The sequence below is a fragment of the Neoarius graeffei genome, chromosome 17 (assembly GCF_027579695.1).
Source record: "Neoarius graeffei isolate fNeoGra1 chromosome 17, fNeoGra1.pri, whole genome shotgun sequence".
NCBI classification, from domain to species: domain Eukaryota; kingdom Metazoa; phylum Chordata; class Actinopteri; order Siluriformes; family Ariidae; genus Neoarius; species Neoarius graeffei.
In genome coordinates, this window is record NC_083585.1 from 39,173,297 (window position 1) to 39,188,311 (window position 15,015).

The window sequence follows — 15,015 nt, forward strand, 5'->3', positions numbered from 1 at the left end:
GCCTTGTCGCAAGAGCATGCAGAGGCCCTAATAGTAGAGTAGCCAATCAGAGCATGTGATTGCTCATATCCAGTGAATGTGGATAGAATAATAGGTGTTATCTCTGTAATCACTGCTTTTATGTGATTATCAATGAACGTTCCTGTGTATGAGTTATGAAACTCATGTATGCTGTAGCTTCCATAAATATGAATATTCATTAATGTAACCTATAAGCAATCTAGTTCTGTTGTTCTCACCTCACTATAAAAAGAGGAAAACCTCCTCTCATCAGGGATGCACTACTACTGTATTGCTGAAGTGTGCTCTCCTTGCAGGGGAAGAATAAACTTCTCTCCAGTTGCTCTATAAAATGTGTCTGCTGAGTTTTATTTAGAGAATTTTTCTGACAACTTGCTCCAGTTCTCCAGCCTTCTGCTTCTTCTCACCTGTCCCTCCCTTACCATTTATACATACAGTATACACCACCACTATTTCTTATGTGTACTTCTTCATTTAAAGTGCTATATGGACTAATTGATATGCACCAGAGAGAAGGGGAATGAAAGTCAGGAGGAGCAAGATGGAATACATGTGCGTGAATGAGGGGGGAGGACAATGGAATGGTACAGCTGCAATGAACAGAGGTGGTCAAAGTAGATGAGTTCAAATATCTGGGGTCAACTGTACAAAGTAATGGTGAGTGCGGAAGAGAAGTGAAGGAGAGTGCAAGCAGGTTGGAATGGATGGAGGAGAGAGTCAGGAGTGATTTGTGACAGACGGTTGCCAGTAAGAGTGAAAGGGAAAGTGAACAAGACAGTAGTAAGAGCAGCGATGGTGTACGGTTTGGAGACGGTGGCACTGATAAAAAGACAGGAGGCTGAACTGGAGGCAGCAGAGTTGAAGACGCTGAAATTTTTACTGGGAGTGACAAAGCTGGACAGGATTAGAAATGAGAATATTAGAGAGACAAAACATGTACGACGGCTTGGAGACAAAGTGAGGGAGGCGAGATCGAGATGGTTTGGACATGTACAGAGGAGAGATCCAGGGTATATGGAGCACTTGCATGTGACGTCACAGCCAATCCAGATTGTGACAGACGCCATCTTGTCGGTCAAACGTCATATTCCGCCTTCTGCTTCTACCTTTTCTTCTGGAAAACCCTACTATATACAATTCTACTACAACGGCTGCGGCTACAAGCTCTCCCTACCTGTGCACGTTTTTTATGTTTTTTGTGTGTATTTTTGCGTGTTGTTCGTCTGTACCGGACTTCAATATCCACTACAACCGTATGGACTTACTGGACATTGGTTTCCAGTAGAAAATGACGGTTTGTAGCGATTTCCATCGCATGCACAACATTCCGGACGAGATAGCGAGACCAGCGGGGTCTCCGTGGATTGTTACTGGAAGCAAAGTGAAGGAGGCGGTGCCGGGAGCGGAAGCAAAAGCGAGGCTGCAGAGCCGGCCTGTTGACTAAGCTCAGAAAACAGCTACTCAAATCTCCACTGCCAAGCCTCTACCTCTCCAATGCCAGATCCATGTAAACAAGACGGACGATTTGGAATTACAGCTGGAATTACCTTATTCTATTCTATAATCGGCTGGTCAGTGCTATACTCAATACTTAAGTGACTTACCCATCCAATGAGGATTGTTATTTTCTTGTTTACAAGATGCCACATCTGAGTCGCTGACAAATCCTGAATTTCTGTAAAGATAACTGTCCAGAGATTTATAAGCACGCAGTGCTTCACCACTGAACAGCGAGGGAAAGTTAATGAGGTAATTATACACGTCTGGGTATTCCACCTCTGGCAGTTCAAAATCCACTGACACGGTCGTGAAAACTACGTCCGGTAAGCCATAAGGGTCACTAATCTGTAGATCGTTTATTTTAGACATATATCTAGTTATCTGTTCATTAGAAAAATGAGCCGTGTAGTCCGTCGGTTGAAATTGATCCATTCTGTACACGAGTGCAGCAGTATTCAGCGGTGTTTTTTACCGACAAGATGGCGGCTGTGTACTTTCCGGTCACGTGACTGCAAGATCTCTATAGGGGAAAGAATGCTGGAGATGGAGTTGCCAGGTAGAAGGAAAAGATGAAGACCAAAGATGAGATTTATGGATGTGGTGAAGGAGGATATGAGGATGGTTGGTGCTACAGAAAAAGATACAGAGGACAGGAGGAGATGGAGGGACATTATCCACTGTGGTGACCCCTAATGGGAATAGCCGAAAGAAGAAGAAGACTTCTTCATTTAAACGACTAAGCTTAATTGTTTTAATGCCATGTTGAATTTTTTTTTTTTACCATTACCTTGGGGTTTGGGCACTGACTCGCCTGCAATTTTAGACTGTTTATGGTGTTACATACAGTACCAGTCAAAAGTTTGGACACCCCTACTCATTCATAGGTTTTTCTGTATTTTGACCCTTTTCTACATTGTAGAACAATACTGAAGACATCAAAACTATGAAATAACATATGGAACATATATGGAATTATGAGACAAACAAAAAAGCGTTAAAAAACAAAAAACAAAATGTGTTTCATATTTTAGATTCTTCAAAGCAGCCACCGTTTACCTTGATGACACGTTGCACACTCTTGGCATTATCTTAACCAGCTTCATGAGGTAGTCACCTGGAATGCTTTTCAGTTAACCGGCATGTCTCGTCAAAAGCTAATTAGTGCAATTTCATAGCTTCTTAATCTGTTTGAGACCAAACAGTAAGTAGTAAATAATAAAAATACGGTAAATGGTCCTATTCCACAACTGGAGTAATCCATATAATGTCAAGAACTGCTCAACTAAGGAAAGAGAAACGACATCCATCATTACTTTAAGACATGAAGTGTCTTTTAATGAATCAAAATAAAGAAAAAAAAACCAGTGAATTGGAAGGTGTGTCCAAACTTTTGACTGGTACTGTATTTGCCAATAAACCACAGTGCTCAGATGTTTAACCTGCAGTTGCCTCTGTACTCTCGAGTTCCGAATAACAGCGCAGTTGGGAATAAGAGTGTAGGGCGGCAAAATGGGCAAAAATTAATAAGAGTGTAGGGTGGAAATAAGCATGCAGGCCGGAAAATTCTCGAGTTTCGAATAATAGTGCAGTTGGGAATAAGAGTATAGGATGGCACATTAGGACAAATATAATAAGCGATAAGCACACTTGTAGTCTAGAAAATTATGCTGAACAGATCTTGGAGACCAAATATCAATTCAGTAAACAGACAAATCATATCATGGCTGTCAAAATTTCTTGTTCGTGTTCTTTTTATCTAAAACAAAAAGAATATCTGGATACTAGTAGAGTACTTTTGCTTGAGAAACTCAAGTATGCAAATTGCTTTAATTTACCTTTATTTAAGGTCTTAAAACATCAACATTCTAATTTAAAAATGTCAAAATTCTATTACAGAGGCAGAGGAAGACTTTATTGCACCATTTGAATCCAGCAGGTGAAAGAGCATGAACCGTTAAGTCTTCATCCAGCAATATTGAACCGCTGGCATAAGTATTTAATTACTTGGAAAAATTGCATTGTAATTCACTTCTATGCTATTATATCTCAAGAATATGCTACCTTATGGAACTGGATGGGTGAAATTCATGTCAATTTTCGGTGGATTGAAATCGATCATAGATACCGTTGTTTACCACCGGCAGTGTTGTTGGTGCATCGGCGGTGCTTCGTTGTGTCTGCGCATGTGCGTAGTGAGTCGTCTGTGTTCAGGCGTTATTTTCGCTCATTCGTCACACGTGCTTGTATTGACAAATAGAATAAGCGTGTAGGCCCGAATAAGACCGTGCAGGCGGGAATTTTTCGCAAAAATAAATAGCCGTGTATGCACGGTTATTCGGAACTCGAGAGCAAGTCTTCTCAATAGTCTTTTTTTGGATTTGTATAATTCTTTCAGGTTTTTGCTGAAATTGAACTAATGAGCCTATGATGTATTTTAAACTTTCATTGAGCACAGGCTAACTGAAACAGCACTGGGAAATGACCTGCTCTACCATCTCAATATTTTATGTAGTTCTTGGGTACAGAAGTATCTTAACTACTGAGATCCAAATAAATTTCCAAAACCCAGGGCCAGATGTACTAAATTGTATGCTGCTGTTTTTTAGGCATAATTAGGCTGAATTGTGTGTGTGTGTGTGTGTGTGTGTGTGTGTGTGTGTGTGTGTGTGGTGGGGAACCTACAAACCTTTCATGTTATGCACAAAACTGGCATACAAGCATAAAGCCACTCTTGAAGCACCATACATAGGCAACATACAAAATACACTTTTCCTCTTATATTTATGGATCTGAAGGAGGTTTGTGCAAAACGTGGGACGTCAGCACAAAAAAGGTTTGGAACATGGGAAGTGTGGCTGATTATACATGCTGTTTGATGCACTAAACTTCAGACAATTAGCGTTAGTTTTGCACACTATTTTGTCAGCTTCCCAAAACTAGGTGTAAATTAGTGCTGTGTGTGTGTGTCTCGGCGCTCTAGGCAGCGTAGCCAGGTTCACGATTTTCTTGCAGAATTAGCCTGCTTTTGAACAGCCAGTATCTTCTGCAGCTGTACGTGCAGGTTTTGTTCTGTGGTCCTATTCTAATGATGCATGCAGGCAGACAGATAAGCACATAGGCACACTTACACTGTGAAAGAACATATTGCTATATGGAGTTATACATTTCATTAGGTCTTAAATGTTCAAACAGCATTCAATTCTTCACCCATTTTACAGGTTCTACATCATTTTATTGGAACTGGAAAAATGTGCTGAAGGATGAGGAATGGAGGAATACAAACTCGCCCAGGATTTCTCTCATTCAGTATCATCATTTCACTACCCACTCGGAAATGCACTCGTTATTGTACAACTGTAATCACATAAAAAAATAAACCTCCTAGCACACCATCTCTCACTTTCCACTCAGACTCTCTAATGAAGTACAGAAAACTGTAAAAACTAAAGCATCAGTGAAAACCTGACTCTCTTAAATCAGCAAAGTAGACGTGATTATCTACATTTTATGGCTACATGTAAAGCTTTTCACACCCTTTTCCAAGAGTGTGAAAAGCTTTACGAGAGGAAAAGAGCAGAAGAGAAGAAGAAAGAATGAGTGCTTGGGATGCGGTAGACGGGAGGGTCGTATATCAAAAGTCACCGACTAGAAACAAGGGGTTTAAAGTTCACGCTATGTGCTTAATTTCAGTCAGAAGAAGGGGGGGAAGGAGGAGTAAAAGATGGAGAGATAGATTAAGAGAGGAGAGAGAGACGAGACTGAGCAAGAGATGAAGAAAGTGAGACAGTGAGAAAGAGAGACAAAGAGATAGAGATATGGAGACAGAAAGAGAGAGACAGAGAGAAGTTTCCCATATAACCGATTCCCATATATCAGTACTGTAATAAAGACATTATAAAAAGACATACAGGCATTACAATAAGGAATTGCTTTTGCTTGAAAATATTCCCTGCATTTATGCTAATGTTTCCAGCTTGTGGTGAAAAACTTTCACCGAGTTGTGAAGTTTTAGCCAGTTTGCATTCAAAATGAGCAGCCATGAATACATGAGCTAAAATTAGAAACTTTCAATGGCTTTGTGTCCTCAGATAGTTGAACAGTTTATATAATCGGCCTGGTGCAGGAAATGAAGAATCCTGTCGTACCGTTTGCATGAAATTATACCATTTGAATATTACATTAAGAGCAAGCCACAAACAAGAGATTTTCCACTTTTTAACTCCAGCTCTCTCTTCTAAACCCAATAATTCTTCATAAAAAAGTGAGCGGTAAGTAGAACTAAGCAGATGAGAACACAGACAGACAGACAATGTATGTTCGTGCTTGAGTGTGTGTGTGTGTGTGTGTGTGTGTGTGTGTGTGTGTGTGTGTGTGTACCTGCATCGAATTTGGACACTCTTTATAAGGAACGGGCTCGGTGAAGAATTCTGTAGTATGGTCCAGTCGGCCGTGGCCTCCATAATGAACCTCATCAGAGTCCAGCTTGATCTTATATCTGAAGCAGAGCTGGGTTAAGGAATGCAATGCAAACCGGTATTTCGACAAATGTAGAAACTCAGGAGTCTTCTACTATTTGAATAAATGAGTGTTTCCGTATACATATAAAAGCTTCAAACTAGTAATCACATTGAGCTTGTGCTAAAGGTCACCAAGAAAATGAGTCACACCCAACTAAATATTGAAATAAATAACTAAGCATTTTTAAAGACTGAACATTTGCTTTGGAGCGTTTGAGATGTGCGCTAATTGCCTACTCTCAGGAGAAGTCCATGTTTCTCCTTAGAATGCAGAGCTGTGCTGCACATCAGACGTTCTGATTGCTTGGAACTCCTGGGAGGCGATGACACAGCCGCTCCACATAAACACGCGCTTCAAACCCGATGAGCCACCAGCCAGCCAATTCCAGGCAGAATTATTTATCCATTTCAATATATTAATAATGTATTGCATCAAAAACTGTTTCAAACAACACTAAACTCGCACACACTATCTTGCTCACTGTCTGTGCTACACTGACTAAATTAAATATTTAAAAAAGTAATTGCCTAGACTCATGACTAGAATGGAAAAAAAAAATCTCATGCACAGGAAAATAGACTATAAAAGGATAAAAGAATGACATGATGCTTTGAGAGGGAAAAAAAGAAAAAAGGAAAAAGAAATGAGCTTCAATGGGAAAATCTGAAGCACTTTTTCTAGCCTTGTACACTGAGCTGTGAGGACTTGACTGCATGGAGAGAGATAAATAGGTAGAAAGGGCCAGATAATTACAGTTCATCCTGCATGGTTTTTAAATGGAAAAAAAAGCATAGTTTATAATTTAATTACAAAATTTTAAAATTATTAAAAGTAAAATGCTGATGCATCCAAAATCATAAACCAACCAACCAACCAATCAAGACCTGATCTGAACAAGGCAGTATTTAACATCTGCAGAGTTATAACAAATATTGTGAGATGGGACAAATGTACAAGTTTGTACACCATTATTATTTTATCATGTTAAATTTTTTCATGTTATTTAATTTGTGCAAAGTCTGTGCAAACCTTTGCACTCTGATGTAGGCGTTTCTCCAACTCTCTGGCTTGGCTTCGCGAACGAAGATTAAGAAGGTGATGGTCCACGTTGACTGCAGGCACGCTCGTGAAGAGCTGGTGGTCGTGGATGCATCCTTCGGCCTGTGCAATGGAGTTTTGTAGGTGAAGTACAGTGTGCGCAGAACTGGCCTCACGCTTTACACCCGGGGTTCATCTGCCATGGCCTAGCAAGCTGGGACAGTGACAGCGAGATCCTCGGGTCGTAGGTTTTATATCGGAGTGTCCTTCTCCTAGACAGGTTGCCTACCATGGCTGACGAGCCCCATCTGCCTGGAGCAACCTGGTTATACTGCGCCAGGTACCCGCAATTGTCCTCTCCTGTCAGTTTTAATCCAGGTGGCACCATGAGGAGGTCGGAGTAGGACTTGAGGTTTGCGCCACTCAGTGGATGTTTTAGATCCAGTATGGAGCTCACCCATACCAGCATCCAGTAACGTTGGCCCCCCATTTGCCCCCTATCCTCCATATAATGACTTGAGATACACATTAGAATAAAATACATCACATTGGTAGGCTTTGTAGCAACATGGACTGGCCTGAATTATTCAATCATTAATTTATTCACTGCTTTTATCCTCGTCGAGGTTGTGCTGAATACACCCTGGATGAGACTAGCCTGTATTATTTTTGATGTGAATGCTATAATAAAATAAATTACCATCAGAATGGCAGGAAACTCTCAGCTCAAAAGAAAAAAAAAAAGTGTGAGATTATTGCGATTGCTTTTCTAATCCATCGGTCATATCAGTATTGCAAATGATATTAAGACAAACTGCAGCATTACATTTGACAAGTTTTCAGTTCAAAGTTTGCTGAATAAATCTTGCATGCTAGATGTTATATTATGCTATTATCAAAAATGCTATTTATTTCTCTTGTCAATTTTGAATACTGTCAGAGCGACACGGTGGTGTAGTGGTTCGCACTGTCGCCTCATAGTAAGAAGGTTCCAAGTTCGAACCCCACGGCTGACGGGGGCCTTTCTGTATGGAGTTTGCATGTTCTCCCCGTGTCTGTGTGGGTTTCTTCCAGGTGCTCCAGTTTCCCCCATAGTTCAAAGGCATGTAGATTAGGTAAAATACCCAGCCACTGGGATTGTACAAGCCAGTGCATGCTTGGTGCCAGTCCCAAGCCCACATAGGTTGGGGAGAGTTGAGTCAGGAAGGGCAAACCTAAGTCAAAGCAAATATGCGGAACAGATCTGCTGTGGTGACCCCTAACGGGAACATCCGAAAGAAGAAGAAAGATTTTTGAATACTGCCAAATTAATACAGCATTTGAAAGTTGCCCGGTGTGTTAAATAATACAATAAGTAAAATTTCTACAGCGCCTTTCACAATCCTGAGATCGCTTTGAAGGAGGAGGAAAAAAAGGACCAAGCAATAAGAGAGGAAATGTCTTCAATTGAGATTTGAAGAGGAGAGAAAGAAGAGCAGTCACAGAGAGCTTGAGGAAGAGAATTCCAGAGTTAGGAGGCAATGGCAATGAAGGATCCACCCCTCCCATGGTGGAAAGTCTGGTGCGTGGGACAGCACGTAGCTTGTTGCTAGAAGACCTTAGTGAGCGAGAGGGGGTGTAGGGGGTCAGTAGTTCCCTAAGGTAGATCGGAGCAAGATTATGCAGGGCTTTGAAAGAAACAAGCAAGATCTTAAATTTGATTTGGGACAGAACCGGTAGCCAGTCAGTGCGTTTACATGCACATAGAGAAAATCGAATTTCTGCCGTAGCTCGACTGAAATCGAAGTTCTAAATGCCATGGAAACACCTTAGCTCGGCTGAAATCGAAACGAACTGGATTTCTCGTAATCGAGCTACGCGACCTAGATTATGCGATTGTAGCCAAGCTACTTGGTGCATGTAAACCCTATCGAGCTACGTAGTCGAGCTACTTACTTCCCTTCTGGAAGTGACGAGTGACGAGACCACAAGCGGGAAACACAACAGCCTCGGTCGGCATGACAACAGTAGTAGTAGCGAGCAGCAGAAGAGGTCAGGAGGAACAAGGAGACAAAAAACAAAAACAATTGAACTTTTTGTGTGTTTATTAAGACAGAAGTTAAATTGTAAGCAAAAAATGGACTTTAGAAAAATATACAATTGTGCAAAATAAGTTGTCTTACAAAACAGTGGTCTGTGCAGGACAGTTTGTAGCCAACAGGTGGCAATGACATGTGGTGTGAATGTAAAGTGGAAATCACTCCTCTTCTTCATGCCGACAACCGGAAGTGTACCAACACGATGGGGCGTGTAGCGCCACCTGTGGCTCGGGTGCGCAATGTACCTCACACAATAGCTCGATTTCCTTGTGTGCATGCAGGATTGGATTTCTCTGGCACCCCTGCTGGGACCCTTAGCTCAATTACCGACAGTAGCTCGATTTGGATGTGCATGTAAACGTACTGAGTGTAGCTGAGAGAGGGTGGAGGTGATGTGAGCAGAGCGTTTAGTATGGGTTCGAACTCGAACTGCAGAGTTCTGAATATATTGTAGCTTTTGCAAAGACTTTGCAGGAAGGCCTATGAAGAGTGAATTACAGTCATCTAAATGAGACACAATGAAAGCATGAACCAGAGTTTGTGCATCATCACTAGTCAGAAGTAGACAAAGATGAGCAATGTTACAAATGTGAAAGAATGCAAGTTTGGTGACTGACTCAATATGAAGACCAAAGTTGAATGATGGATCAAACAGGACTCTAAGAGTTCTGACAACAGGAGCAGGCTTAACAAGCACATCATCAATACCAATAGAAAAGTCGGATGATTCAGATAGTAGGGATTTGGATCAACCAATTGAATTTCAGTTTTATCAGTGTTTAACCTGAGAAAGTTTTCCTGCAAATCTGAGATATAGTCAGTTAGTGTACTGGGAGGGGAGTCTGTACTGAGATACAGCGGAATATCACCTGCATAGAAGCGAACTTTAAGGCCATGACTACAAATAAGATGACCAAGGGGCAGGATGTAGATTAAAAAAAAAAAAGAAGAGGGCCAAGAACTGATCCCCGAGGGACTCCACACTTAACAGGAAAGGTGGTGGACTTGTGTGAACCTTGTTTGATAAACTGTTGTCTGTTTGTAAGATATGACCTGAACTATTGAAATGTTATGTCAGCGATACCAGTAGAGGAAAGCTGGGAAATGAGTCTCTCTCTGGCTTGACTTTGCGAATGAAGATTAAGAAGGTGATGGCCCACGTCGAATGCAGGCACACTCGTGAAGAGCTGGTGGTCGTGGATGCATCCTTCAGCCTGCACAATGGAGTTTTGTAGGTGAAGTACAGTGTGCGTAGAACTGGCCCCACCCTTTACACCCGGGGTTCATCTGCCATGGCCTAGCAAGCTGGGATGGTGACAGCAAGGTCCTTGGGTCATAGGTTTTATATCGGAGTGTCCTTCTCCTAGACAGGTTGCCTACCATGGCTGACGAGCCCCATCTGCCCGGAGCAACCTGGTTATACTGCGCCAGGTACCCGCAATTGTCCTCTCCTGTCGGTTTTAATCCAGGTGGCACCAAGAGGAGGTCGGAGTAGGACTTGAGGTCTGCGCCACTCAGTGGATGTTTTAGATCCAGTATGGAGCTCACCCATACCAGCAACCAGTGACTATGTTGGCCCCCATTTGGAAATGAGTACATCATTGTTAACAGTGCCAAAAGCAGCACTAAAGTCAAGAAGGAGGAGAACATTGAGAGAATCACTATCAGCAAACCAGTGGAGATCATTAACAACACGCAGAAGAGCTGTCTTAGTGCTGTGATGTGTACGGAAACCAGACTGAAAGGGCTCATAGTGTGTTTTCATTAAGAAAGGTACGGAGTTGCATAGTAGTTACCACTCTTTCCATCACTTTGGTTAGAAAGGGAAGATTTGAGATGGGTCTATAACTGGAAAGAGATGTTGGATCCAACTCAGATTTCTTAAGGATGGGGGTAAACTCAGCAGTTTTGAGGACCGTAGGGACAGCTAGAAAAGAGACATGTATTTATCCCAATGGCAATAGGAGTATTAATTACAGATGAACATGTCTTAAGTAGTAGGGTGGGGGCAGGGTCAAGCAGACAGGAGGAAGGACTAGATTTAATGATGAGTTCAGTGACAAAGAGTCAACACGTGTGAAGCAAGTGAGTTTTGTAGGCAGACTAGGAACATCAATGGGTAAAAATGAATGGGAAGTAGAAGGAAAACAGTGATAGATTTGGTCAATTTTGTTATTAAAATAATGTAAAAATGCCTGACATTGCTTAGCTGTATTAGGGCATGTTAGTACAGGAGGCTGGAGGCGTTTGTTAACAGTTTTGAAGAATGTCCTTGGCCTAGACTTGGCACCATTTATGATGGAGGAGTAGTAGTTGGAGCAAGCAGCATTTAGGGCATCCCTATGCTTGTGGATAGTTCAGTGTATCGTAGTGAGTGGCAGTGAGGTCAGTTTTCTTATAAAGGCACTGAAGAGGCTGACTAGTGGCCATCATTACTCTAAACTAGGGAGCAAACCAAGGACAAGTGCAGGTGGCTGGAACAAGCCTATTCTTTAAAGAAGCTAGATCATCGAGCAATGCAGAGATAGTGTCATTATAAAGGAAAACCTTACCATCAGGGGAGGAGAGTTTATGCAAGTTAATCAGGGATGAGGACTGAAAAGAAGAAGCAAACAGATTGGAGTTGACAGACCCAAGATTACGATAGGTGACTGAGATTTTATCCAAAGGAGGAGGAGAGGTAATGTGAAAGCTGCATTCGATAAGTTCATGATCAGAGAGACCAGAAACAGAAATATCATTCAAACCAGTAGAACAGATCAAATCAAGAATATGACCATGAACACAAGTTGGAAAGTCAACATGCTGTATCATGTTAAAACACACTAACATGGAGATAAACTCGGGCGTGTAGGAGCAGTTAGTGTCAACATGGATATTAAAGTCACCAAATACAATTATGGCAGAGCAAAGGGATGGGATAATTGCAAGGCGTTCATTAAAGTCTGACAAGAAGCTAGCAGCAGCTTTAAGAGGGCAATAGACTAACAGCAGCAGCAGCACAGGAGGGGAGGAAACGACCTTCAGAGCGACATTCAAAAGATGTATCATCAAATAGTGAAAGTTCTTTAACTTTTAAACCAGACTCATAAAGCACAGCCAAGCTGTTCCCTCTTCCTTTTAATCAGAGTTTTGAAGGTAGCTGTAGCCAGGAGAAGTCATCAGGTTTAAATGTAGGCAGTCATCAGGTTGTTGCCAAGTTTCTGTAAGAAAAAAACATGCCCACTTTTTTTCTGGGTAATGAGGTTGTAGATCAGCGAGGCTTTATTGGTAATGGAGCGAGCGTTCAATAGGGTGAGACTGAAGTTGAGACAGCCGGGAGGGGACGGTGCAGACAGTTTGGGAAGAGGATCAAGATGGTCATGATTAATTAGTCAGATGGCTTGAATGTTGCGCCGGTGAACTCGACCATATGTCAGGATCAGTGAATCAGAGCCATAGATAAGTGAGGGTCCTCTTCTCGAGCAGTGGCTGTAACATGGGTGTTGGGCAATTGGTAATGGAGCGAGCATTCAATAGGGTAAGACTGAAGTTGAGACAACTGGGAGGGGAAGGTGCAGACAGTTTTGGAAGAGGATCAAGATGGTCATGATTAATTGGTCAGATGGATTTAATGTAGCACTGGTGAACTTGACCATATGTCCATATGTCGGGATCAGTGAATCGGAGCCATAGACAAGTGAGGGTCCTTTTCTCGAGCAGTGGATGTAACATGAGCATCGGGCAATTCCAAGTGACCAGCACAGATTATACGACATGGAATCCAGGCGGGTGTGACATACAAGGTGTTTAAGTTCAGTCTGAGAGTATATGAGCTGCATTGCCAGGAAGTAAAGTATACAAATAAGCAGCACAGCTCCAGGCCAAAATCAAAAACAGGTGATAACGTGCCAGCAGTTGTCATAAGGAGAGATAGGGGAGAAGCCACACAGCAACACAACGCTAACTTGCACCACGCACGTTAGCTAACACAAAACTGACTATAGGACCAGCTAAAAACTGTGAAAAGTGCAACCAGGTAAAGCTGCACTTTCAACAAACCAGACTGGCAACAGCAAAGAAGCAAGAGGGTAAAGACTCGCTCACCATGGATGCAGTCACGGTGTAGGAGAAAAGGAAGAGGGCTCGTGCAGGTAAGAAGCAAGTGTGCTATAGGCATATAACAACACAGAGCAAAATTAAATTGCCAAAATAAGTAGAAAGGCAGAGCGAAAAGTCAACAAAACAAAAACAAGAGTGCTCTGAGAGCACAATATCCCCTGCTGGCAACTATGCCATAATTCTGGCAAAATGCAACTGAATTAAATTAAATTGCAATATGCATATTACCAACATATAACAAAGAATGCTGTCAAGTTTCGTGAAATTCCTCCAGAAATTGTGAGAAGACTTGATTTCAGAAGGTGAATACCCTTCCCGGGACGGACGAACGGACTTCCGGACATCACCACGACATAATCCCCCTTCAGGCCTTCCGGCCAGTGGGGGATAATAAACACTGGTGAGAAGGGGCAGTCAAACACACAGTGTACTCTCAGCTGGAAATGACATCGATCAGGAATAAGGAAGATGATGGGGCATCTCTCTGTCAGTTGCGTCGTTCTTGGGGCGAACGATGGCAAGCAGCCTTGGTGAATCTTCTCCAACCAAGATGGTCTTGGGCAGCATTCCAGATCTCTTCTGAACTCATTTCATGTTCATTACACAGCAGTTGAGATACGTACTTGTTGAATTGCAACTTTCGTCTTCCTCTTGATGTGGTCCTGTGAGTTGGAGAGTATAAAGCATACTTTGACACCAGATCTTTTGTGGGTCTCCGTAGGGAATGGCCAAGGAAGCATAGTTGACAATCAAAGATGATGACAGAGAAAGACTTGTAAACTTATTCACTGGACACATGATGTTCATTCTTTATTTCAAGGATGATTCTCAAGCATGTGGTTTGGAATAAGTTGATCTGGTTTTCAAGCATGCTGTTAGAATAAAATAATCAACAACTAAGTGACATGATGCTTTTAGGACCCTAAATTTCATTATTTTCCTATAACAGCATGTCTCAAAATGTTTTATTTATCTTATACCACAGCAACTTGGGAGTTATGTTTAATATTGGGGAATGTCCATGGAACACCAAGTGTTCTCATTTATGTTATAGCAAATGTAAACAGTTTTTAAGAAGCAGCAGCCTTTATTTGTCACATGTACACTCAAGCACAGTGAAATTCCTCCTCTGCATTTAACCCATCTGAAGCAGTGAACACATGCATGCACACACAAGTGAGCAATGAGCACACACACATACCCAGAACAGTGGGCAGCTATGTACGGTATGCTACAGGGCCCAGGGAGCAGTTGGAGGTTACGTGCCTTGCTCAAGGGCACTTCAGCCATGATACAGAGGGAGGGGAAAGTGCTGTTTATTCCCTCAACTCCCCTGACATTTTTCCTGCCGGTCCTGGGAACTGAACCGGCAACCCTTTGGCTGCTTCTCTAACCTTCAGGCCATGGCTGCCCCCAGTTGTTGTTCCCTCACCAGCCTCTCTTTTCCCCTCTCTCAATGTTAGTAAAACAAATGTCCTGTTTCTGAGACACTGTAAAGCCCTCCGTCATGAAAGCTTCAAGGAACAGATTTATCTCTAACTGTAACAAAGCACCGACACTTTGGAAAACTCCTTCCAAAAATGCTAAATAAACATTCCCATACAGTTCACCATATAACATCTCATCTCATTATCTCTAGCCGCTTTATCCTGTTCTACAGGGTCGCAGGCAAGCTGGAGCCTATCCCAGCTGACTACGGGCGAAAGGCGGGGTACACCCTGGACAAGTCGCCAGGTCATCACAGGGCTGACACTTATGC

General features: G+C 42.2%; 1 protein-coding gene across 1 annotated transcript in view; it reads right to left on the reverse strand.

Moving 5' to 3' along the window:
• gbe1b (glucan (1,4-alpha-), branching enzyme 1b) overlaps positions 1-15,015 on the reverse strand; it is a 293,413-nt gene that overhangs the window by 37,319 nt on the left and 241,079 nt on the right. Inside the window, 1 exon segment of the mRNA XM_060898133.1 lies at positions 5,899-6,016. Within this exon segment, the coding sequence (XP_060754116.1) occupies positions 5,899-6,016 (118 nt within the window).